The following is a 26,264-nucleotide window of genomic DNA, read 5'->3' as shown; positions in this document are numbered from 1 at the left end:
CGGCACTTTATAACTCCTTCAGGGTATGAAAGTTAGACCTTCCTTTGTGGAAACAAACAGTATCTCTATCCAAAACTTTCATTTTACCCAAAAAGCCTTTATGTAGTTTACTATACCGCCTTCACTTCTTGGTTTACATTCCCCCCAAAATGCGCATGAACATTTTCGCCATACACCGGAGGGTTTATGATCTTTAAACTTGTCTTTGGGTCACCTACATGCCCTGCCCAGATTTGCCTATTTTTCATCTGCAGACTCATAGGGGCAGTTGTGACCAAGGCTACAGATAACTATCTCCAGTCTGCATGGATGCAAAGGTCAGGAAAGTCAAAAATACATGGGAAAGTTCCAAAACAAAAGCTAAGTTCAGAAGAAAAATTCTGAGAATCTGATAAGGAAACATTTTTAATCATGATTTTTTTCCATTTTGTGAAGGAATGAATGACCACATTTCCTAAAATGGAAAAAAGGTTTCTGAAAAAGAATTTTTTGTACAGGTGTACAGAGTCAAGCACAAAGAAAAATAACTTGAAAAGTCAGTTATGATAATAAACTATTGTTATTAAAGTTAAAAGACATAAACACAAAGAGCTAAAAAAAAAATCCTGAAGATCTCCTTCATCATATTTACCCCTAACAATAAACAAAAACAGTTCTTCAGTATGGAAGCATTTGTGTAGCATAATTAAAAATAAAAGTCAAAACCAGAAATGCTTTTTCATTTTCAAAATGAAGCTGCATATTTTGACTCAAAATTAAAATGAAAAGCAATCCTTCAAAATGCTTTTTCATTTTCTTCTTGAACATTGCTTATTCTGTCATTTAAGGTAATTAAAATGATAATAAAAATAGTATTAGGCATTTCCTTTTCAAGAAGGTCTCTGGTAGAAAAATTCATTTAGAAATGTCTAATTTGACTATTAAAATGGATTAACAGAAATGCTTTTTAATTTTTTTAAAATGAAGATGCATTTGTTGACTTAAAATTAAAATGGAAAAGCAATCCTTCAAAATGCTTTTTTCATTTCTACTTCAACACAGCTTATTCTGTCCCTTAATTAAAATGATAATGTAAATGGTATTTGACATTTAATTTTCAAAAAGTTCTCTGGTAAATGTGTAGCAAAATTCATTTAGAAATGTCTAATTTGAAAATTAAAATGATTCACAGAAATGCTTTTTCATTTTCAAAATGTAACTGCATCAAATGACTCAAAATTAAAAAACATTTCTTCAAATAGTGTTTTCATTTTCTACTCTAAAACCGCTTATTCTGTGTCATAATTAAAGCAAAAATGCAAAGAGGGGATTTCATTTTCATTTTCACATCCACCCTGCGAATGGTGTCGCATTATTCAACTCGACTTAGCATTTCCAGAGGGGAGGCGGGGCGATGACGTCAGTGCTATCTCCGTCTGCTAAGAGACATACGCTAGGATCAGCTTTTGTTAGCGGCAGAGAAGAGGGCTTTGTGACGGTTGTGCACTCCTGATGATTGTACACATGAGGGGGCATTTACTTAATAATAATCTTAACAGTAATAAAAGCACATTTAGAAGTGCTTCACAAATGCTTCCATATAACAGCACCTGTTTACCACTGCATTGAATCAGAGTGGTAAATAAAAACTTTCTAATGATCTTTTAGTGTTGCTTCAAACTATACCAAAAGTGAAAAAGTGAGCATGGCAAAATAAAAGCAAAAATTCCAAAGGAGAGTGTGTTCTGTTTTTACCAGGCAGAACGTGTGCAGCTGAAAGGGCTTGCTGCTGTATGGACAGCTGGTGCAGCTTTGCCAACTAAGAAAAAGAAAAAGTGATTCAGAGTTAGGCAAACAGAAAATGTCCTAAATAATTTACAGTGAAGCCAGAGCCAAACTATTTCCTGAGAGCAGAGATCACAGGAAGACAGATAAATGCATCTTACCTCTGAATGATGAAGGCCATAGTGGCTCTGTACTGCATATGTCTGAAACACACAAAGACACAAAATGAGTGAGGAGAGTTAAAGAATATTTTAACAGGTATCACAATTAATGTAGCATCAGGCACCAACATGTTTGAACTTTTTAATCATTTCTCTGGACAGATTTCATCATTAGGCAAAATATTTTTTTCCGTACCATCATCAAGAAGTAAAGTTCCAGTTCTCCCCTGGACTAAGGACAGTCTCCAAGCACATTATAAAAAGTAAAATAAAAGAACAAAACAGTAACAAAAAAACAAAAATGATCAAGGTACAAAGAATCCTTGCAATGACTTTTTAGAGGTTGAAATCGTGAATTTGGAAAGAATCACCAAATTCTCCACCACCTCCAAAATACAGGATAGAAACTTCAACCCCAAACAAATCAAATCCAAATGTGTGTCACATACTTGCATTGCTGCAGTAAAATGCTTTTTTGTACAACTCCAAGAATTAAGTAATCTAAATAACTAAATATTAACTTAACAATAACAAAAAAACAATTAAATAATCAGGTCTGGGGTGCACAGTTGAGGATGCGCACCTCGTGACTAAGGAATCTCCCCCCATGCTCTCTGTGTGGGCCCTTAGGGAGCGGAAAAGTCTTTTTGAAGGTAGCAGGTGGAACAGAACAGACTGTGGCTGGGGTGACTTCTGTCCCTGATCATTTTGAGAGCTCTGGCCTCACGCTACTCCAAGTACCTGTCCTGTGGCCTTGGAAGGGAGGTTCTGATGATCTGCTTGGCTAAGTGATACTTCCTCCTAATGCTCCCGGTGAGGACCCTCTCCACAGGGCATGTTTCAAAGTTCCTTCATATCTTTTCAGAGAGTCTTACAGATGTCTGAGGTGGTAGAGACGCTGACGAGCCTTCTTCATTACGGTGTTGATGTATATAGATCAGGTCAAGCCGCATGGCAGAAGTGCAGTGGAATACAAAAGCCCCCATCCCCAGCCTCCCAAGGCCAAACAGCCAGGAAATAGCCAGGCTAGATAATATTCCCAAGTCACCCCATCTCTAAGCAATCGGGCCCCCAATGGGCGCTCTGGTCCCCAGGTGTTTAAACCCCAGACCATCAGACTACCCCCACCAGCCACCTAGCACCCCCACCCCGTCCAGGCAGCCGAGTATTCCACCCCCACCCCCCATCCCTTCTGAGCTGACAAGAGGCACATGGCGCACTTGCAGGTCAATCAGGATGGTTCCAAGCCACCTCCCGGAACCAGAGGCAAGGGAGGCCCAGCCCCAGATGCAGGGGAGCAACCCCGACGGGGCACAGGCCAACCCCAGCTACACGAGGAGGACAAGACAACCCCTCTGACCCCCCGCCCCGTCCAGCCGGCACCCTACCCCACCACCAACCACATCCGAGGCAGTAATCAGGACTCTGACAATTGAGCTCACAGACCTCTGCCCTGCTAGTTTTTTAGTTGTTCCTAAGGTGAGGACTGGGACTTATGGTGAGGCCTCCTTCCTCCACTACGATTCTCGTTGGTGAAACGGCCTGCCGAAAAACTTTAGGAACGCAGAAACAGTTGAAATTTTTAAGAATAGGCTCAAAACACACCTTTTTACTTGGCTTATAGATGAGTTTATTAATACTAGATTTTATCAAACACATATATTTTTATTGCTATTCAATCATTTATTTGCTTATTAATTTTACTAATTCCACACTTATTACTTTTAATTATTTTGTTTCTCTCTCTTCAATGTTTTTTAAAACAACAGTTCTTCTTTGGGGGATCATTTTATTTCAGGCTTAGGCTAAATTTGTCTGGGGTCTGATTGTCGCAGTACCCACCATCACTGTTGCGTGTGGGGTTATGAATTATGGCCTAGAGGCTGTGGTGTGGGCCAACTGCATTCCTAGGCTGGGTGGGCGCAGTAGTGGTGCCCTTTGTGGGCGGCTGGCCCCGGATATAAATGAATCCAGTTGGCTCATCCATGCTCCTGTACCTGACCGTGTACCTCATCCTGTCTCCAGCTCGACTCGTGCCGCCGACCGTCCCCCACACTCCATCTGGATGAAGCTTGTCTGCTGGACTTTAAATATGCAGTTGTAGGGTTAGATAAATTAATTCTTCTCTATAATTTCTGGTAAATCGCCTGTCCGTCCTGGGGGAGGATCCCTCCTTCATGTGGGCACCCCTGAGGTTTCTTCGTTTTTTCCAGAATCCGCTTTTTTAGGAGTTTTTCCTTTCCGCAAAGGGGGGGTCTAAGGGCAAGGATTCCAGTATAGCTTAGTCAGTTTGTTAGTTCAATTTAGTATTTTCATATTGAATTCTATATATTCATGATCCTTTGGATTTTATGTTCAACTTTTTCAATTACTGGTACGAAGCCCATCGAGATGACTGTTGTGAATTTGGGCTATACAAATAAAATTGAATTGAATTGAATTGAATTGAATCCCCACAATTCTGCTTCCTCACAGTGGTGCCAAGCCATTCTTTTACACAGTTAATAGTCCATGTTTTATGTTTTCATATGAGGGAAGAGTTGAGGTTCATGCTGAAAAGTTTTTTGTGTGGGGAATGGGGCTGAGGTGATTGTGCTGGGCTAGTATTAGGATGAACACGTAGAGTGGGTGGGGTTGAGGTGGGGTAAAGGTAGGACAAATATATGTACATGACGGTTTTAAGACCGTCTTTCATGTTTTTAAATTATTCGTCTTCATTTTTCTTAATGTATGCTGATTTGAGCTGCTTCAGGGAATGAAAAGTGCTTTATAAATAAAGGTTGATTTGAAGTCCACCATCAGTTCCTTAGTTTTGCTGACGTTTAGCTGGAGTTTGTTGGCCTTGCACCAGCTCGCCAGGTGGAGGATCTCTTTCAGATATGTCTGGTCATTGCTGGAGATGAGACCCACCATTGTTGTGTCGTCGGCATACTTGACAATGATACAATGATGCTGTCATCTGATGTGGACATGAAGTCATGAGTCTAGAGTGTGAACAGCAGTGCATGACCTTAGTTTATATTTTGGCATCAGCAAAACAGCGGCAGTGTCTGACTTGCTCAACGGTGGATAAAATTAGACTCCCTTACGCTTCCCATAATTAAGTTTAGCAGTGGTCTAGGTCTAGCCAATTGATCCACGGACTGGTACCGGGGTGCAGAAGAAAGAATGAATTATGCTTGGTTCTTTTTTTTCTTTTAAGTTTCGAAAATCTTTTATTTTAAAAGATCTTTTATTTTGAAAAATAACCGGATTCTGGGCAGAGGCCCCAGGGAAGACCCAGGACACTCTCGGCTGGCCCTGGAATGTCTGGGGGTCCCCCAGCTCCTCTGCGGATGAAAGTCTGGGAATCTTTTTTCAGACTGCTGCCCCCGCGACCCGCTCCCTGATGAGTGGAAGAAGATGGATGGATGGATGGATGGATGGATGGATGGATGGATGGATGGATGGATGGATGGATGGATGGATGGATGGATGGATGGATGGATGGATGGATGGATGGATTCTCTCAGCTACCTGAGCTGTAAAGTTTGGTCAGGGGAGGAAAAATGAAAACCTTCAAACAATCTTTCATTCTGAAAAAAAAATTGGTTTTAAAAATCGACAGGAATCTGTTGGATACATTTCAGTCATTTGAGTGCTAAAATTAGTTTGGCGGCGTGCTACACAAGAAAAGTTGTAGGTGGAATGTTTCCTTGCAAATGGATAAGGAATTAGTGCAGGGACAGAAGAACCGATGGAAGAAAGGGCTACGACTTCAAGACAAAAAATAATTCAACAGTAAGCCACCAGGAGTCCTGCTTAAAATATGAATTTTTTGCAACAGGTGATTTCCCTCACACGGAGCCTGTTTACATAGTACTCACAACATTCATTGGCAGAATATGTAACTAAAGATTAATGTTTCGCTGGTGTTATCTGTTGTTATTATTATTATTAAAACATTCGTTTTTTGTGATGATCAGAAGTTTCTTTTTTTTTTTTTTTTTTAAATCGGACTAAAATTAAGCATCTCCAGCAACCTCCACCCCTTTCCGCCGGGCCGCGGTAAAATCCCCAGGGTTGAGCAGTCCGCAGCCAGAAAGGTTGGGGAACACTGGTCTAGGGCTCTGTCACCTCTGGTGGGGCAAATGACATGTTGGAAAAGGTCTGGCCTCACCTTTTTTTAGTTTTACGCTATTAAAATCTCCGGCCAGGAGATATTAATAGCAGGGCTGCATCATGGTGATTAGCCTGAAAGTTTTCAAGAGCATTATGTAGTTCGGAGACCACAGTGTCCATTGAGATGGTATGTAAGCAGTGCAGAAGATGACAGAGGTGAACTCATGGGAAAGGTAGAACAGGCTGTATTTTATGGTGAGCAGTTTTTAAACACCCAGGTATCACATCTACCCTTTGTCCCTTCCTGTTGAATAGAGAAACTACAACATAGGGAACAGAGAAATGCTGGCAGTCAAATTAGCATTGTAGGAGGGGCATCACTGGTTGGAGGGGGCTAAAAAACCCGCACTAGGCCAGATGGGCTCTGTTCTTTGGCAGGTTCAATTCCTCCCTCTTCTACCTCTCAGGTAGTAAAAAGAAAAATCAAGCCAGACGCTCTACCAAGCCAGTTCCAGTGAGAGGAGGAATCCGAGGATTCTACAGCAGCTGTAACCGTTGTTCCTCAGCTTGTACTAGGAGCATCTCGTTGGAGAATGTGGTCAAGCCAGCTACCATACTCGCGGGATGCCCTCCTGGCTGCCTTTCGGTTCTCAAATAAGGTCACTCCTCACAATTAGCTTGCCACCCTGGAGTGACGAGAACTGCATTCCAAGTGGCTCAAAGGTTTTGTTGGCCCACCATTTCTTCGGACAAATGGGCATTAGTCTCCTTGTGTTCTGTATGCAACAGCGTCAAGGTACCCAGAAAACCACCTTCTGGTTACCTACCTGTGCCCTCCAGACCTTGGTCTCATATAGCCATGGACTTCATTACTAGATTACCCAACTTTAAAGGTAACACTGTTATCTTACCCATCATAGACAGGTTCTCCAACTGGTTTACGCAGTGCCTTTGGGGAAGTTGCCATCAGCCAAAGAATTGGCTGTTAATGTTACCAGGCATGTGTTTTGCTTATGTGGCCTTCTGCAAAACCTCATTTCGGATTGAGGCCCACAGTTTGTTGCCACCCTCTGGAAAGAAGTTTCTGTGCTTGGTGTTGGAGTGTCTTCTGTATCCGGTCTCATGTTTGGGTTCATGATCAAAACCTTGAAAGCTTTGGGGCTATGTCCATGTCTTCCTATAGTGAGGTAAAACTAACCTGTCTCACGACGGTCTAAACCCAGCTCACGTTCCCTATTAACCCTATTAGTGGTTGAACAATCAAACGCTTGGTGAATTCTGCTTCACAATGATAGGAAGAGCCGACATAGAAGGATCAAAAAGCGAGGTCGCTATAAACGCTTGGCCACCGCTATCTCTAACAAAATATTGTATTTTATTAATACATTTACATATATGAATATAGAATTTTGCCAAATAAATAAACAAGATATGTTAAATATATTATTATGCTTTTTTTGTGGCTGGATGGCTCAGGTGGCTGCATGTACGACAGTCACATGGGAAACCAGGATTCTTTTCCCAGGTTGAGCAATGAGCTTCATCCAGTGTTGGCCCTTGGGCAAGACCCTACATGCTACTGTCTAACTATGTAGCCACAATGGGGCCCAAGTCCGGGTCTCTCTGTGCTGGTCCTCAGCCCGGATAAAATATAGGGGTATTGCGATTAGGCCCCGGGCTGGGAAGACTTTGGGCCAAACACTTGGGGAAACAGGGACCTGTTTCAACCTCAGGGGTCAGAACTGCCTCTTGAACTGTCCTTCTTCCTAACATGACATCTCATGAGGGTTTTAGGGGAGGGGATTGATCCACTAAGTAGCCAAGTAGCCCAACCCCTTCCACTGGTTGCCACACAGCTTCGAGCCCCTCCTCTCACAGTTTGAACTGCACCTTTGACATGTAAGGCCCCCTGGAAATGACGTCCTTTCCTCTGACGTCATTTCTGGGTGAGCGGAATCCAGCGCCTGATCGTTGCTTGACTGTTTTCTCTTGTTGGCATTAGCCCGATTACTATTACTTAACTTACGTGTTATCTGGTTTAATATTTACATTAACATTTAGCATCTTTTAGTATACTAGTGAATACACTACTGTGTAAACCGCTTGGTTTCCACTTTATTCTAAGTTTGCTAAGTAAAACGCTTCCCTGTAGATAAACACTGGTAGCCTTAGCTTAGCATGACTTCCACTTGTTCTGCCATCACCCCCCTTTCCTGCCCCTATATGTTTAGTGAGAATCTTGCCTCCTTTAGTGAAGATAGCGGTAGGTGTGTTAAGTGTAGTCTTGTGTTAGACTTGGAGGCCAGGCTATAGCAGTTAGAAGCGCGGCTCCGCACAGTGCAAGCTAAGCCGGCTAGCCAGGATGTTACTCGTAGCGTGGGCCGCGCTACCAGGGCCAACCCAGTTGGCATACCAGCGCCTTCCCAGCAGCCGGGAAATACACAGGGTGGGTTTGTACCGGTGGGGAGGAAGCGTAGTGCTAAACGCAAAAACGTATAGCAACCGAAGTTCCACGTTAGTAATAGGTTCTCTCCCGTCAGCGACTCACCCACTGACCCTCAACTCTGGTCATTGGCTCTCCTGTAGTTAGACACTTGGAGCTCCCAGCGGCTACAGTCAGGTGTTATCCAGGGGCCAGAGTTAGTAATATCGAGGGAAACCTTAGGATGTTAGCCCAGAGTAAGTCCAGGTTCCGCGAGTCGTGATTCACGCAGGCAATAACGACGCCCAACGGAGACAATCAGAGGTTCTCAAATTAAACGTAGAATCGATGTGCAAAATTGCTAAGTCGATGTCAGACCCTGTAATTTTCTCTGGTCCCCTACCAAACTTAGTCAGTGATGAAATGTACAGCCGCTTTTCATCAGTTAACCATTGGATAGCTGGATGGTGTCCAGAAAATGACGTTGGTTTGGGGGAAGAGAGATGGCGTCCATCTTGCTCTAGAAGGAGCTGCTCTTCTTTACAGGAAGATTTCTGCTAGCCTTAGTCGTGCAACCTGACAACCCAGAGATGAAAACTAGACACAGAGCAGCAGTGTAAAACTCTCCTCTGAGCCTCCATTAGTGCTGGTGCAAAACCCATGCACGGAAAGTCAAGCAGTTCCTAGCTTTAGCTTATGTGCTGAAAGACAAGTGAAAGGAGTGAGACACAGAAACCTTAAAGTAACAGACACACATTCACACACCAGTGGAGCTGCACTGGAGACAAGGAGGTTGACGTGTCTTGCCCAAGGACACAACGACAGTTGGCTGGCGGGAGCGGGGATCAAACCGCTGACCCTTCGATCCACTCCGCGCTGAACCACCTGGAGTAGCGTCAGAGCTACGTTCGGATGCTCTTTGTGGACTACAGTTCTGCCTTCAACACAATAATCCCGGACGGTCTCTGTAACAAACTGGTCACTCTTGTACTCCCCCCTCACATGCAATTGGATTAATAACTTCCTCACAAACCAATCACAGACTGTGAGACTTGGCCCCTACCTCTCCTCCACCCACACACTGAGCATCGGCACCCCACAGGGCTGTGTGCTAAGTCCCCTGCTGTAGTGCCTCCACACTCATGTCTGCAGTCCAGCCCACAAGAACAACTGCATCGTCAAGTTTGCCAACAACGCCACAGTGGTTGGATTCATCCCCAGAGATAATGAGTCTGCCTACAGAGAGGTGGTCCTGAAGCTGACAACCTGGTCTTCAGAGAACAACCTCACTCTAAACATCAGCAAAACCAGGGAGATCATCATTGTCTTCAAGAAGCATGGCCCCAACCTAGCCCCCCTCCATATCAATGGGGAGCATGTAGAGAGGGTCCAAACCTTCAGGTTCCTCTGCATCATTATCTCTACCGAGCTCTCTTGAACAGCCAACACCACAGCTATCATCAAAAAGGCTCAGCAGCGTCTGCATTTCCTCAGAGTCCTCAGGAAGAACAACATCAACACAAACCTGCTGCTGACCTTCTACTGGTCATCCATCGAGAGCCTGCTCACATATTGCATAACAGTATGGTTTGGCAGCTGCACCGTCGCAGATAAGGAGAGACTGCAGAGAGTTGTAGAGCCGGCTCAGAAGATCATTTGACAACCTCTCTGTTTATGATTGCACATCTGGCATCTGCATATCAGTTCATATTTTGCATTTTGCACACCTATGTTGTACACTTGGTACCTATTGTACATATTGATATCTTTTTGATATTATTTTTCGCTAGTTATTGTCTTTGCACTGCAAATGGTGTTGGCTTCAATTTCATTGTCCAATGGATAGTGACAATCGAGGCATATCTATCTATCTATCTATCTATCTATCTATCTATCTATCTATCTATCTATCTATCTATCTATCTATCTATCTATCTATCTATCTATCTATCTATCTATCTATCTATCTATCTATCTATCTATCTATCTATCTATCTATCTATCTATCTATCTATCTATCTATCTCAGAGTTTTTCAACCAGTGTGCCGCAGCACACTAGTGTTTTGTCAATGTTAAAGTGTGCCGTGGCTCAAAAAAGGTTGAAAAACACTGATCTATCTATCCATCTATCCGTCAGGTGCATTTTTTTCACATGCGCCATATAGCTAAGATCAGAAATGTACTATCTAAAAGGGATGCTGAAAACCTCATCCATGCATTTATGTCGAGGCTGGATTACTGTAACTCTTGGTTAGCAGCGTGTCCTAAAAGTTCCTTAAGAAGTCTCCAGCTTGTTTAGAATACAGCAGCTAGATTGTTAGCAGGAGCTAGCAGAAGAGATCACATCACTCCTGTGTTGGTTTCACCTCACTGGCTCCCAGTTGATTCTAGAATTAAGTTTAAAATCATCCTGCTAACCTATAAGGCCTTGCATGGTATTGGCCTCATCCCATATTAAAGACCTCATAGTGCCTTACCAACCAAACAGAACACTTCGCTCACAAAATGCAGGACTGCTTGTGGTTTCAAGAATTTGAAAAAGTACAGTTGAAGGTAGAGCGTTTAGCCACCAAGCAATGTTTTATGGAATAAGCTTAACAATAACAATTAGTTGTTAATAGGCTGCTAGAAGTTTAAAGCTGGGGAAAGTATGGTGCACTGAGGTTCTGTCCTCTTTTCACGTCTAATTCTACTCTCCTTCTCTCCTCTTTTCTTGATCATTATTTATCATCTAGTTCACCATACCTCTGTTTGGTGCAGTGCAATTCATGTACCGTCCCTCTTTCTCACTCCCCTCAGGGGGAGTAGGAGTGCTTCCAGTTTCCATTTGGCTCGTCCGTGCTCCTGTACCTGACCGTGTACCTCGTCTCTGGCTCGTCTCTACAACTGATCCTACACTTGGCTGTGAATCCTGCCTCCGGCTCGTCTCGCGCCCCCAGCCGTCCCCCCACTCCATCTAGATGAAGCTTATCTCCTGGACTATTTAAATATGTAGTTTTAGAGTTAGATAAGTTAATTCTTCTCCGAGAGTTCTGGTACATTGCCTGTCCGTCTGGGGGGAGGATCCCTCCTTCATGTGGGCACCCCTGATTGCAGGTACGAAGCCCATTGACATGACTGTTGTTGTGATTTTTCGCTATTCAAAAAAAATTAAATTGAATTAAATTAAGAAGGTGATTTGACATCACTGTCAGCAAGCAGACGATATTGTCACAGTGCTCTGGTGCGTGGGGGCGGATGTCCCTTGGGGGCCCTCGTGGTGCTTGGGTTGGGGTGGGGGGATGTCAAATAAAATCCCAGGAGCTCGTTTGGGGCTGAGGGGGGGGGCTCTATTGTGGTTGAAAAACACTATTTTATGTTATGCACCTTGTGTTCTACATATGGCGAGTGACTGAGTGAGTGTTGATATTTACATCTACAGAATGCAATGCAAGTACAAAGCAAGTGTTTAAAGTTGGAGATATGCACTTACATCTGAAGAATTTCAAAACTAAGAAACATTTCACATTTTTGTCAACAAATCTGTTCAGGGATGAAAAAAAAATACTCAAACAACTTTCAGGTTGGCCAGGAAACATTTTTGGTGAAAACGTTTTTCAAAGGAACTTAGCATCTCTCGCAAGGGTGCCAGATTTGAGGCCTCAATGGCCAGTCTCTTGCTGGTTTGTCAGATATCAGAGGCTGATGTTTATAACTTAGATCACATATGTTTTGCAAGTAAGTAGTTGAAAGAGTAAGACTGGTTAAAGAGAAAGCAGGACTTTACAGGAATGGATTTTGACAACTGAGTGAGTCAGTACATTTTATCAAAAGTTAAAATAAAGAAGTGCTTCTGGTACCCTGGCGCGGACAGAGATACTCACTTGCTGGAGGTCCACTCCTCCCTGCACCATTGAGAACAAGGGGTGGGAGCCAAAGTCTGACGCCTCAAACACCTTATTACAGCAAAAAGAAACACAATTAAAAACTGGAATCTGATCAGGGGATCAACAGCATTTAACAAATCAAAGCAAAATCAAAGTCTGATATGTTGTAGTTGGTTAAACTTCCACTCCAACTATATATTTATCTATTTTCAAAGTGTACCCAGTGTTCCTTTAGTTATGATTATGCAGTTTTAGCCAAAGTCTAAAAACCTGGCAGTTTCAAGAAATGTTTTCCACAAAGCAGTAGGAGCTCATTTGAAATTTGCTTCTGCGTTCACATTCTCTCCCACTACCTTACAGCCCCTCACACCTCCAAGCTAACATTACAGAAGCAACAAAAACGGCGAGCGACATCAGAGCCATCTAGTCAGACAGTTTAGATCCAGATTCCAGCTCAGACTAGGAAATTGAAGATGTTCATGGATCTATTTGTCTGCAAGTGGATGATCAGAATGGGACGGAGCAGGGAGACTTTGGCCAGCCCATTTCAGTTTCTGCGTCACAAATATGAGCTTTTTCAAACTGTGAGATCCATCACGATTGAATAAAGAATTGTAGAAACGCAGTTTTCATCTAACATTCTTATATATATATATGACCTCCATGAGAAAAAGCTACACTGGTCCGTATCACACCAGAATCTGACCGATTTTTTGAGTCTCTGGGCCGACTCAATAAAACAAAACATCACACTTCAGAGTGTTCTTTTATTGTGGTCAGTCTAAGGCATAATATCAATATTGTGCAATAATCCTCCTGTCTAATCAGCATCTTGATATGGGACACCTGTGAGGTGGAATGGATTTTCTCAGCAAAGGAGAAGTGCTCACTATCACAGATTTGGACAGATTTATAAACAATATTTTAGAGAAATGGTTATTTTGTAGAAACTGTTTCAAATGTTCGAGTTCATCACATGACTAATGAGAGCAATGTCTATATTTATGTTCAGTGTATTTGTTAAATCCAAGTTATCTAAGCTATTTAGTCTATTTAGTTTAGCAGTTACTATTGTACTTTGTGACTTATTTCAAGTTCTTACACAATTAACGGTATGAAGCCCATCAAGACAACTATGTTGTAATATTGCGCTATATAAATTCAATAAAATTGAATTAAATGTATTTTTGTGAAGTTGGAACAGCAATGGTGTAGTTGAGCAGGAGATGGTGCAGTCAGATGGAGCCAAAGCTGAAGGAGCTTAGAGGCCAAGTGCTGGATGATAAACCTCGCAGACTGACAGGTAATGCCAGTAGAAGGCAGATGGAGCATATGTAGGTCCTACCAGGCAACATAATTACATGTGCTTGTTGCAAAGCCATCAGCTTTGGTAGATTTTGTAAATGTTAAAAACTAAAGCAAACATTTCTCAGTGAGCATTGGCAGCCAGCAGAGATTGCATTCACTTAATTGAAAGTTAAGCTTGATAATAGCGTTTTATATGTAAAAAAAAAACGTTAACTTCTATATGCTGAGTTAGTATACACTTAATGTGATTTTTAAAACCAAAAATATTTTACAGTAGTTTTACTTGTTTTTTTCTTTGCCTAATTCCTCAATTATTGACTTACTGTGAGCTATTGTGATCCGAAATTGATGCTTATTTTCCCTTTTTCACAAATATTTTAGCATTTTGCCAAGTGTTAAATAAACCTCGTATCTTAAACTGTTTCTGTCATTTAGAAAAGTTTGGTGCCTTATTTTCTGCCCTATATAACTGAAATGGACTCTTAACTTGCCAGTCATCATCAGCTCACCTGGGTTCCTCCCAGCAGCACAGACCCTGGGGTTGGGCTGGGTCGATATGGAATAGTTGCCCCCTTTGGTGGAGACTGCAGCGACAGTGGAGCAGTGGAAAGAAATCAATTTAGGAGATGAAAGGGATGATATTATTTTAATGTCAAATAAGTCAGAGTGGAAAATGTATTTAGCAAAAGGAAGCGTGCTATTACAGCTGTTCAGTTGAACATTTCTATCATAAAACTTTAGGACATGTTGTTTTTAGGCATTTTCTTTGTCTGCTCCTGATTTACAATGTTTTCAATAAATAAATACAGAAATGCAGTTTTAATCGTAATTATTTTATACATGATGTCCTCCATTATCAGAAAATGCAACAAGAACATGTTAGAAACACCAAAAACACAATTTTCCTCAGAGTGAGTCTTTAATGTTCACAGCTCACTTTCTCTTACTTGAAATAGTCTTTCAGTAAATCAGCCAAGCTAATTAACTGGCTCAAGATCAGTGACTCGGTGAGGAAAACATTGGAGAAACAAAAAAAACAAAAAAAAAACTGATGAAGAAGAGTCAGAGACTCACAATTCCAAGCACAGGTGTAAACTGAGCGTGACACTGAGCGATAGGGGCAGATATGATCCCAGACACTTCACACATCCACCAACAGCTGTTGACTCAATTTTACTGACAGACAAATTTGGAAAAAAGAACCTTTGTGTGTGTCTGCATGTCTGAGTGTGTGCGCATGTCGATGTGTCTCTGTGTGTGTGCAATGTGACAGGCAGGTAACCTGTCAACCAAACAGATGACTGCATGAGTATCTATCTAGCTAAGTTTCCGGCAACAAACCTTATAGCACAACCATACAACACACACAATACTGACACGCAACCAAGATTAGCATTGGAGTGGGTCTTTAAGGAAAGATCCACAGAAGATTTCTTCACTACATTTAAAATAATTGGCTCTTGTTCAATTGCTGTGAAGAAAGGACTAGTTGTGTTTTTTTTTATGTGGAAGGCGGTTGTCTGCTGGGGCTTTTTCTTCGGCTGTCACACTCAGAGGATATGTTGAGGATTTTTCTCTAAATACAACAAAGAGGCTTCATGCATCAGTGGTTATACGCATTTTTGTTTTTTGAGAAACTGCAGGTTTTTAAAGAACCACTTATTCAAGCATCATTAGCAGTGGAGTCACTGAGGCTTAAAAAAAGCTTACTATACTTTCGATAACAAAGTTCTTTAAGTGTTCTTGAGGACATTTACTGTCTATCTGTTTTCAATTGCTAGAACATGTTTGAGGATATAAATGGCAACATGTTTTTTGTGTAACCCTCCTAAATCTTTAGGGTCTAAACAGACTATTTTCTACCCAGACTGAAACAGTCTAGAAAGCAAAGAGACTGTAGTCCGTCCGAGGAAAACAGCAGATTAAAAAGACTTTCAAATAAATATCAAAGTCTGTATGGAGAGACTAAACTTCCCCCAAGTGGAGAGCAAAGCCTCTTGAAATTGAATCAGTTTAGGCACAAACAGCAGTTTATTATTTTTTTTCTAACACTAAATTCCAGATTGTGGTGCTTAGAATTCAAATGAGCCTCCACAGCCTTTGGTTTTACCGCCATAACAAACTAGCCTTAATGAGAAGCTTCTTATAAATTACTATCATGAATTATCAATTTTCTTTTCTGAAGATTATTGAAAGGTATAACAGGATATCATCTGAAACCTACAGTTAAGGCAGTACAGACAGGTGGAGAGCATCTTAGGTTTTGCTGCTCAGGTCATTTTCGCTCCAGCCTCAGTTTTTCTGGTGATTCATTCTACACCCTGTATGTCGTTTGGAGGGTCACAAGGAACGCTGGATTCATCCTGGACGGTTTGCCAGTTCATCACATACATCGGGGAAAAATAAAAGGTCATCAATGAGGCACGTTTTTGTGCCGAGACAGTTGTGCTAATTGAAAGAAAGTGTGAAATGTGTCTAAAGTGATGAACCCACAGACTAAAAACCTGAGGTAGGCAGAGGATCTTTTTCAATAAAATATCTTGTTCAGCAATTCCATTTAGGTATTTTTTGCAACACTTTTATGACAAAAGAAAAACATCTCTGTTGCTTTCATTGATACATATGGCGTTTCATCTCTGCCATAAAGTGAAAGGGCGAAAGGACAACTGAGCGGGTGTGTTGTCAGGAACTGAGTGAGTGAACATCACAACCGCGCTGGCGCAATTCTAACCGAGTGGCCCCGCATTTTACAATTGCAGGCCTGCAATCCTAACTGAGCCGTGATGCCGTGTGGTCAATTCTCCTTTGCGCCCTCACCAGGTTTTTCACTCATTGTTAAGGGGGCATTTTTGTCACTTGGGGGGCGGTATTCAGGGGTGTGTTTGTCATTTGGGGGCAGTTACCGTTCTGGTTGATCTAATTGGCCGAAATGTGCATGTCTAATCTGGTGAGGCAGCAGGGTGGGACTTTCTTCTAGAGGCTTTAATAGAAAAGAAATGGTTGTAACGTGGATTAAAACGGTAAACAAATGCAGTGATTTTCACATGAGAAAGACTTACAGCACAGAAAAACCCGCTGCACTTTCTCACCTTGGTCTTGGGCCGTTGGTTAACGTTTTAATCCACGTTACTTCCGCCATTTTTTCTATTAAATTCGTTATACTGTTCTACATTACAGTGATCCCTTGCTATAACGCGGTTTACTTTTCACGGTTTCGCTACTTCACGGATTTGCATCGTGCATTATGTTCTTCATTCTGATTGGCTAAAATGTCACTCCGCTTCTTCTCTACCTGTGCGTCAATAACGTTGCAGTTTAATATGTACACGTACGTAAAACAGCTTGCAAAAATTAAATTACATACGTGCAAATTATCCTGCAATTTCGAGTTTCTCTAAAACCCATAGAAAAAGAGCGACAACAACTGCCTATCACTATGCTCTTCTCCCGAACAAACACACCTGCACCGCGGGCTTCAAAAGAAGAAAACATTGCAGAGCGGAGTCAGGATGCAGCGGCTCAGTCTGAAGAACAGTGAAATACACCTGAGTCACTATTTGTCTGACTGTACTTTGTATTTTTTTCATAATCATTTTACATTTTCTCCCGTTTAATCCAATTTCTCGGGTCGCGGTGGGCGGTGCTGATCTCCGCAATTTGAAGCTTTCTCTTCACATCGATGATTCAAATTATTATTTGACAGTACAGTACAGAAGTTATTTGTTGAAAAAAACGTTTCTAAAGTACTTTTATTTGTGAAACAAATGCTTGAGCCTGTAAAATGGTTTGTTCTTTCTTTTCAAAGTATAATAGAGTATTTAATTGTATAATAATTGTAAAAAAATATAAAGATTTCTGCTTCACAGACTTTGTCTATCACGGGTTCTTTTTGAAGAAAAACGAGGGTTTACTGTATTCACATATCTGCACCTTTGTACTGTGTGTGTGTGTGTGTGTGGGGGGGGGGGGGGGGGGTCTTCTTTCACGTCGTCTCCTCTCTCCGTACCGTTTTCATGCAGTTCTCTCCTAGGTTCTCTTTACAGAAGTCACACAACAACACATTAAGGCCGCTCCGTACATTTTGGAGAACATTTAAGGCTTTCACCCTATGGTTGTGAAAGTACCGTACTGTACATAGAAACTATGATAAAAGGCAGAGAGCCGCATGCAGCTCAAGAGCCGCCTGTCAATCCACCCCCTGCTCTAAAAAATGAAAGTCCCGCCCCGCTGCCTCGCCAGATTAGACATGCAAAGTCCGGCCAATCAGATCAACCAGAACGGTTACTGCCCCGAAGTGACAAACACACCCCTGAATACCGCCCCCAAGTGACAAAAATGCCCCCTTAACACTGTGCGAAAATCCTGGTGATGGCGCAAAGGAGAACTGACCGCACAGGATCACCGCTCAGTTAGGAATGCAGGCCTGCGGCTGTAAAATACGGAGTCGCTCGGTTAGAATTGCGCCTGCACGGTTGTAAGTTTAACTTACTCAGTTCCTGAATACACCCGCTCAGTTGTCTTTACGCCCTTTCACTTTATGGCAGAGATGAAATGCCATAGTTACAGCTTTTCAATTTTCCATGAATGATTTAAGATAAAGTATAGCTGCAGAGCATCATCTTGTTCTGTTGCAGAAAACAATCATACCTCGAGAATGACAGTGCAGATGAGTTTAACACACTGAATGATGGCGTCCTGGCCCCCTGATATCGTCACCTCTCTCTCTGTGGAGTTGGGGAGGAGGTCTCCTGCTACCTGGACCTGAGCACCTGTGGTCTGCAAAGAGAGTAATTATTGAGTCTTTGCAAAAACCTTCCATGTGAAGCAGCAAGCTCTGATGTACAGTCATGACACACTGTCAATGGGAATCAAAGACAGTGAAGATGGTACTTTAGTACAGTTTCAAACTCACCCAAACATTGATTTTATTAAAATTTTCTAACCATGTGGACATAGATGTTGTTGGTCCTGCAACCCAAAGTTCAATAATATGATTCACCCGATGGATGAACTGCGCTTTTAAATATGTTATTTCACAGTAATACAATTATTTCTTATCACTGAAGTCTGCTTTGCTTTGACATAAGACAATACATAACATTTCAGTAACAGATGGAAATTCATGATTTGGTGATTCACAATTTATTAAGAAAGCTCAATGGTTCAGCCCGTAGTTGCCAGCAGAAGACTGAGAGCAGGTTCACAGGCCAGCAGAGAGACAGGACAGGTTGGCAGCCGTGCATGAAGAACCAGCGAAAGGTCAGCTGATGATCAAGCACTAAGCGGCAAAATGAGCCGGGTTTTCAACTGTTAGAATGTGATGAAACCAGCTGCAGGTGAGTGGGAGATGGGACCAGTAAGGGAGTCAGAAACTCCGCCTAGCTCATGCAGAGTGAAGGACACACAAGTACAGCAATCCTGACATTTACTCCATCTGCTCACTGGTTCCCCCCTGAACTCCAATCCATAACAGCCAGACAGCTACAGCTTCTCAACAGAAAGATTGCTCTTACTAACAATAAATACATCCACTATCTCATCTACTTCTTTAAATACTCTATAGTTCACACAAAATGACTGTACTACTCCTGGACCAATCAAAATAACATTAAAAGCACTTTTTTCTCACACACTAAGACCCGTGATTCTCCTTTAATATTTTGTAAGGAGAAAATTCATAACATCCAAAATCAGGTGCACCTCAACACCTCAGCTGTTCCCTCAGCTGCACCCATTTCATCCTGATTAAAACCATCTGCTCCCAGCCCTCCTTCCGTCACCTTCGGTGTGCCCCAGAGCTCAGTCCTGGGGCCTCTTCTGTTCACTAGCTACGTATATTCTACCTTCACTAGCTAGATCCAGTTCAATTGCTTTGCTAAAGACAGCCTTTTCACTTTCCAGCTGCCCTTCTACCATTAAATCCTGGTTCACCAATGATTTCTTTAAATGTAACAGTGACTTTAGTAACTTAGTAACTTTAGTAACTTGAGTTACTCTTTTTAAAATAAACTGTTTCTCTAAACATGGATGGCTCCTTTGTACTGTATAAAGTCACTCGGTCAGGGCATTTTCAACTTCACAGTAATAACTGTCTCCGCCTCTGCTTCTCTCCCCACTAGTTATGTCCAGAAGTCACAGAGCCTTTGAGTTGATGTTTTTTTGAATTATTATGCTTTTAAATGTTGTGTTTTTGTTCTTATATGGTGGTTATGGTACTTGTCAGAGTTTCTTGTGCAGCGCCTTGAGTTGCTGGGATACACTGGCAACAAAAAAACTGGCATACAAATAAAATGACATAAATTGACATATTTATGTGACATGACATGTGACTTGCTTGAACCGAGCAATAACGTGAATATTTCCAAACTTGGGATTTGAGATTTCAAGGTTTAGACTTGAGATGTATAACTCTCACATTGGTGACTAAATTCTACCTCTGGAACTTGGTGAATTAGAGTAAAATGGTATTTTGTGAGGAATGCAAGCTATAACAAATTTCCCACGTTTGTTTTAGTTCTACATCTCTTTAGCACAGACCCACCTCTCGAATCTCTTTGATCTTTGAACCACCTTTACCAATAAGAGAACCACACTGACTGGCTGGGATTACAAGCCGCAAGGTGACTGGAGGCTTGTTGCTCACAGTTCCATTGGCTACCAAGGCAGTCAGGTCCTGCAAAAATGAGAGTGAAGACAATTGATTCATACTCAGCATTCAAGAAATGTTGTTTTTTACTATAATTCTATTCAACTATTCAATCATCAAAGAGCAACAAACGTGTAGCTACTAACCACCATCTATTCGTAGGTCTACACAGGCAAAAGTCACTGTACATTTACATGGATGCTGCTGTTTAAATACTAAAAAAATACTTTCAGTTTCTCTTACGGTAACTTTTATTCTACAGATTGGAATTTCCATTTCTATACTAAAACTATAAATCCAAGAAACATTTAGATTATACCAGTAGAAGGAGAAAGAAAAACATGTAAGAATCAGTTTACTATAATATTGAGGTCAGGAGACTGAGACGGCCACTCCAGAACCTTCCCCTCTTTCTGTTGAAACCAATGGTTGGTGGACTTGGCCTTGTGTTTTGGATCGTTGTCATGTTGAAATGTCAAAGTGCGTCCCATGCGCAGCCTCCAAGGTGAAGAGTGACAGTTTTCCTCCAGCATCTTCTGATAACATGCTGCATTCATCCTGCCATCAATTCTGACCAAGTTCCCTGAGCCTTTGTAGCTCACACATCCCCAAACCATCATCCACCCACTTCCGTGTTTCACAGCAGGAACAGTGTTCTTTTCATCGTCGGCCTTGTTGACTCCTCTCAAAATGTAGTGTTTAAGGTTGTGGCCAAAAAGATCAATCTTGGTCTTGGACCTTAGTCCAGAAGTTTGGAGGCATGTCTTTGTATTGTTTGATGTTTTGTAACGTCTTATTCATTATCAGAGTTAATGGGGGGAAAAAGTGGGGTTGTGTTCTTTCAGGGGATGCAGCCTAACACCCCTGCTTCAAAGTATGATTACAGATATTGTCTCTTTCAAAGACAGATTCTCCATTATGCCTTGGGCTGTAAAGCCTGAGCTGTGCTCGTCTCCAGTCAGATGTTTAGTCTTCATGATCTCCAGGAGAACAGGATTTTGGACCTGGTTCCTCAAATTCTTTTATTTATTTATTTTTTGCTCGCCTTGTCCAACAACTGAGCAAGCAGATGAGAGCTAAAGGCCTCATGTGTTGGAAATATTTTACTGTTACAATAGGGGGTAGTGAATTTTCAGACACACAAGGTGGATATTTAAATAAACTCATTTTGTATTTAAAGCTAAACTTTTGTATTTATCATATTTCTGTGTGTCTCTTTTTGGACTGGACAGAAGAGAAAAAGGAGGGTGGGATATTAGAAATGAAGGACATGGTCACAAAAAAGGAAAAAAAAAAGGTAAAATGGTCAGAGGATGAATAAAGAAACACATAGGAGGGGGTAGACCAAAAAACAAAAAAGGGACAACAAATTGCTTATATTACCAAATGTAATAATAAATATAATAATAATAATAATAATAATGGATTCGATTTATCTGCGCTTTTCCAGACGCTCAAAGCGCTTACAATGTGTCCATTATTCATTCACTCCTCATGTATACTTGGTGAAGGTAGGCGTGGCTGCCAGTTCGCGCCTAAGGTCCCTCTGACCATCACCGCAACATTCTTATACATTTACACACCAGTGGAGCCACACCTTTACTGTAAATGTTTACCAAAAGTTTGGGGCCTGTCTACAGACACTCTTAACCACACATTCAAAAACTACAAATATAATGTTAATGTTGGCTGCAAAAACCCTCACATGCATGCAAATCTACACATACATGCTACAGATACAGATCAACTCACATGCAATACATAAATGCATTCAAGCAAACACATGTCAAACATAAATTATGCCTACAAATATCCTGTCTCCTGTCTGTGTAGAGGTTAATGTACACCTGCATTCAGGTGAGTGTGTTTTACTGTGGACAATGATCTTACAGAATGTAGGAAGTAAAATAAAAGAGGGGTAGCACCTGGTGATCAGTCCTAGAAGTGCAGGGGCGTAAAACAGGAACATTTGCAGGCTCCAGCCAGAGAAAAGTCCCCCTGCTGTGCCCAGGGTCTACCACAAGACCCCACCCAACCGAGAGTCTCAAGAGGCCCAGATGAGGGCCCCACTCCACCCGCCCCCGTCCCACCACTGACACAAACGAGAGGACCCCCTACAAACAACCTCATGATGCTACAGGCAACCAGCAGCCTGCACAGTGGAGAATCCAGCAGAGAACAAAAGTAGGGGCAAATAACTTCCACCCAGGAGGAGGGCTCAAGCAAGACCTGTGTGTTCCTGACCAGAATGGTAAGCCCAGACCGACCAAACTGCCTTGATGAAAGACGGTAGAGGGGCCCAGAACATAAATGCCAGGACCAGAACCAGCACTGCCAAGCTTGGATGTGACATGTCAGCTTTGTGTTTATCAAAAAAGGCCCTGGTTTCACACAGAGTGGTTTGCCAACAGTTTTGCGGAGCTCTTCAATACAAATACACTGGATCTCTCAACATCTTCCGTGTCTTTCATAAGGAGGGCGAGAAAAACTTTTGACGATTGCTCGCAGCAGGAGCGTGAGTGGGAGTTTATAAACCCCAGTTTTTCTAATATCCGTTGTCCAGCGACTTTGACATGGGTTATAACAAAGGTGGAGGACGCACATTTGAGGCATGAATCGCGTTGGTGTGAACGGACAAATGATTTTAATAAAGTGCGCAGAGGGAGGACGGGGGGGCCAATCCACGACACAAACCATGGCTAGTGATCCGTATGCACTCTTAGTAGCTTCCCACGGGATCCTGTGTCAAACGGTGTAAAAAGTGACTAAAATAATGAAGAAACATGAGTCTGTCTGGCATCAGCACCACTGCTTTTCAATACAACTCCCATGATACAATGGGTTAATGTGACATCGTCTCCTACTGCGCTGCTGTTAACTGTCATGAAACACAACAAATGAAAACATCTGCTCTAACAGTACTTTTTGATAAAATCAGGTAAACAGTTTATTTCACTTTCATGGTTTGTGTTGGAGAACAAAGGAATTGAGTCAGAGATTCCAGTGTTTGGTCCAAAGTCATCTGTCATACAAAAACAACTGCTCTCTAATCTTTGAAAGACAAGTTCCGTTTCAGACTTCAGTCATTTTTTTTGCTATAATGTATGTGCATATGGACTTGTTAAGATGAATGCACGGGTTAGTGTCTGTGGTAACTACCTCCTCCAGTTTAAAGGTGATCATGGTGAAGGCTCTGAACACACAGTCTGTCGGTCCCGAAATGGTGATGATCCTCTCTGGACAGGAGCCTTCTGAGATGTTGATCCGAGCGCCACTCTGGGATGGAAGAAGAAGGGGGGAGGAAAAGATGAAGGTTAAGGAGCATGTGAATAATTTATTGGATGGAGGAGGGGATTTAATGACAGACAGAGAAAGGTGAAGTAAAGGAGAAAAAGAAGGGGGTGGGGGGTTACATCGTGTAGGAGAATTATGAAACACCATCAAGGAAAGGTGATCAGTGGAAACACAGAGGTCATTTAAAACAAAGTGCAAGGGAGAGAGGGTTTTAAGGGGAGAAAAAAGCTCATGAGTGGGAAGAAGAGTTTCATAGGTCTATTTAAGAAAAGAACAACCACACCTTATCTCCTACAATCCAGGGGATTTCCCTAGAATGCTGGAGGAAAGAGGATTACAAAGAGATGGAAGAGTGAAGGAAGTGAAGGAAGCTGAGCATGTAAAAAAGAGCAAGACGGCCAATTGAAGGTCAGTGTAAAAGAGGAAAAGAAAAATGGAAATGAAAAAGATGGATTGATTTATGTAAAATGTGAAAGATAAATATTATGATGTTGTTCTTAGAAAGATAAAGGAGGGAGACTATTATAAATGTGAGACCAGAATATAAAAGCACAGGATTATGGAAAGGAGAGCGTGTTAGAAAAAGGCAGAGAGAAGAAAACTCCACCGCAGCAGGCAGGCAAACTCGAAACTTGAAACTACAATAACACAAGAACTGAGGAACATCAAACTATGGACCAGCACAGGAGGAAGGGAAAGACAGGACTTAAATACAGAAGGACAAACGAGACACAGGTGACAACAATGAGGGCAGTTGGGGACCAAAGTAAAACTCGAATAGAAAACACAAAACAGGAAACCCTACAAAATAAAACAGGAAAATAACTCAAAACATGACAGAACAAATAGAGAACCAAAACACAAAAGTAAAGAAACTAAAACCGTAACATAACCCCCCCTCAAGGAACCCATTGAGGTTCCAAAAGAAAGCCAAGAAGAAGGGGCCCGGAGGACAAACTATAAGGGGCAATAAAGTCAGGGAGTTTGGGGGACGGCCGTGAGGCCGCGCTGTCCGGCAAAGCAGAAGTGAAACAAGCGCGTCAAGCTCGGAGTCCGGAACAGGCGGGTCAAGCCAATAGTAGGCTGGCGGGTCAGGCTCAGAGTCCGGAACAGGCGGATCAGACCAGCAGTTGGCTGGCGAGTCAGGTTTAGATTCCGGAACTGGCAGGTTAGGCTCAGAGTCCGGAACAGGCGGGTCAGGCCAGCAATCGGCTGGTGGGTTAGGCTCAGAGTCCAGAACAGGCAAGTTGGGCTCGGAACCTGGAACTGGCGGGTCGGACCAGCAGGCGGCTGGCGTGTTGGGCCAGCAGGCGGCAGGTGGGTCAGACCAGCAGTCGGCTGGCAGTTCGGACTCGGAGTCCGCAACAGGTGGATTGGACCAGCAGTCGGCTGGTGGTCAGGCCAGATACCAGCAGGTGGCTCGGGCCAGGAGTTTGGAACCGGCAGCTCGGGCCAAAAGTAAGTCTGGAACTGGCGGATCGGGCCAGGAGTCTGGAACCGGCGGCTGGGGCAGCAGTCGGCCGGCAGTTGGGGCCAGCAGTCTGCCGGCGGTACGGGCCAGGGTGCGTCTGCCCCCCCCCTGAAGCAGGGACGAGTTGTGGTGCATCCGGCACCCCCTGGAAGCAGGGACGGGTTGGGGTGCGTCCGGGACCACCATAGGAACCGAGCCGGGACATCGAGGAAGGCGGCGGAGGGGGCAACGGCCCACTCCTACAGAGACGACTCCAGTCGGAGAAAGAGGCGGGGAACTGGACCCAGTCCTCTCCGTCTCCCGGCAATATGCTTCCAAGATCCGCATGTCAAGCTCCCCTGGCTAAAGGAAATCGTCCGGCTGGGGTACATCCAGTTCCGCCCCAGGACTGGGGAACTGGGACCGGTCAGGGTTCCACCGAAACCTGGTCCTACCTGCCTCCAGGTCAGTTCTTGCTGCAGCTCTGAGGTGAGTCCCTAAGGGTAAGCTGTCACCAGAGAGGTGCACATCCAGTGTGTGCGTGCCGCCAGAGTCCGGAATTCTAGCGAGTAGCCGGCTGCGGTCTGTAGGTCTTCTTGATGCCATATAGCTGTTCACCGGAGTCTTTGCTGGATGGTTAAACACCTCCTGAAGCTGCTGTGTGAGTGCAGCATATGAAAGGTAACGATCCAACAGTCCGGAGTGCAGCTATCCACTCTCACGCTACTCCGGTCAGGAGGGAGCACACCAGCGACACTTTAGCATATTTTGTGTTATAAGAGGCTTGATTGTCGGCGCAGAGATAGAAGACAAGGAGCCCCACACATTGCTCTGTGTCCATACTGAATTTGTCCGGAAGGGCCATTCTCGGTCCCAGTGCGTGAGCGAGCGTTGCTCTAGGCGCGCCCCCCCCGCTAATGACTGAGCAGTGGCGATTAGACCACCAACAAAGTAGCAAACCCCTGTGGGGTAAGAACTCCTACTGCTGGATCCCTGTTTGGCGAAATATTCTATCACAAGACTAGGTAGGTGGCTGGATCAGAATGCATTAAGTTTATTAGTTCAGCTAAAAGTCCACAAAGCTAAATCAGGGTCAGGCAGGCCGGGGTTGATAGCAGGCATTAAATCATCATCAGAGAAGAGGATCCAGGATCCAGGCGAGAGTCGGAGCAGCCGGCAGCCAAACTGAGTCAGAAACAGGGTCATGAGACAGAATCAGGTCCAAATACAACGCTGGGTAAGGAAGGTAGA

At 43.0% G+C, this 26,264-nt stretch overlaps 1 protein-coding gene across 3 annotated transcripts in view; it reads right to left on the bottom strand.

Annotated features, from left to right (window-relative positions):
• Positions 1-26,264, bottom strand: part of LOC101172970 (poly(rC)-binding protein 4-like) — an 88,807-nt gene that overhangs the window by 16,258 nt on the left and 46,285 nt on the right. For all 3 annotated transcript variants that reach the window (XM_023954806.2, XM_023954805.2, XM_078947010.1), the window contains 7 exons: positions 23,429-23,545; positions 20,165-20,296; positions 18,271-18,399; positions 14,133-14,207; positions 12,313-12,384; positions 1,926-1,967; positions 1,735-1,798 (listed from right to left, as the gene is read on the bottom strand). In XM_023954806.2, the coding sequence (XP_023810574.1) occupies positions 1,735-1,798; positions 1,926-1,967; positions 12,313-12,384; positions 14,133-14,207; positions 18,271-18,399; positions 20,165-20,296; positions 23,429-23,545 (631 nt within the window). The remainder of the gene's footprint in view (positions 1-1,734; positions 1,799-1,925; positions 1,968-12,312; positions 12,385-14,132; positions 14,208-18,270; positions 18,400-20,164; positions 20,297-23,428; positions 23,546-26,264) is intronic.

This window comes from Oryzias latipes, chromosome 5, assembly GCF_053564925.1.
Source record: "Oryzias latipes strain Hd-rR chromosome 5, Olatipes_Hd-rR_3.1".
Lineage (NCBI taxonomy): Eukaryota > Metazoa > Chordata > Actinopteri > Beloniformes > Adrianichthyidae > Oryzias > Oryzias latipes.
The sequence above is the reverse complement of the archived record's forward strand: the minus strand, read 5'-3'. Positions and strand labels throughout refer to the sequence as shown.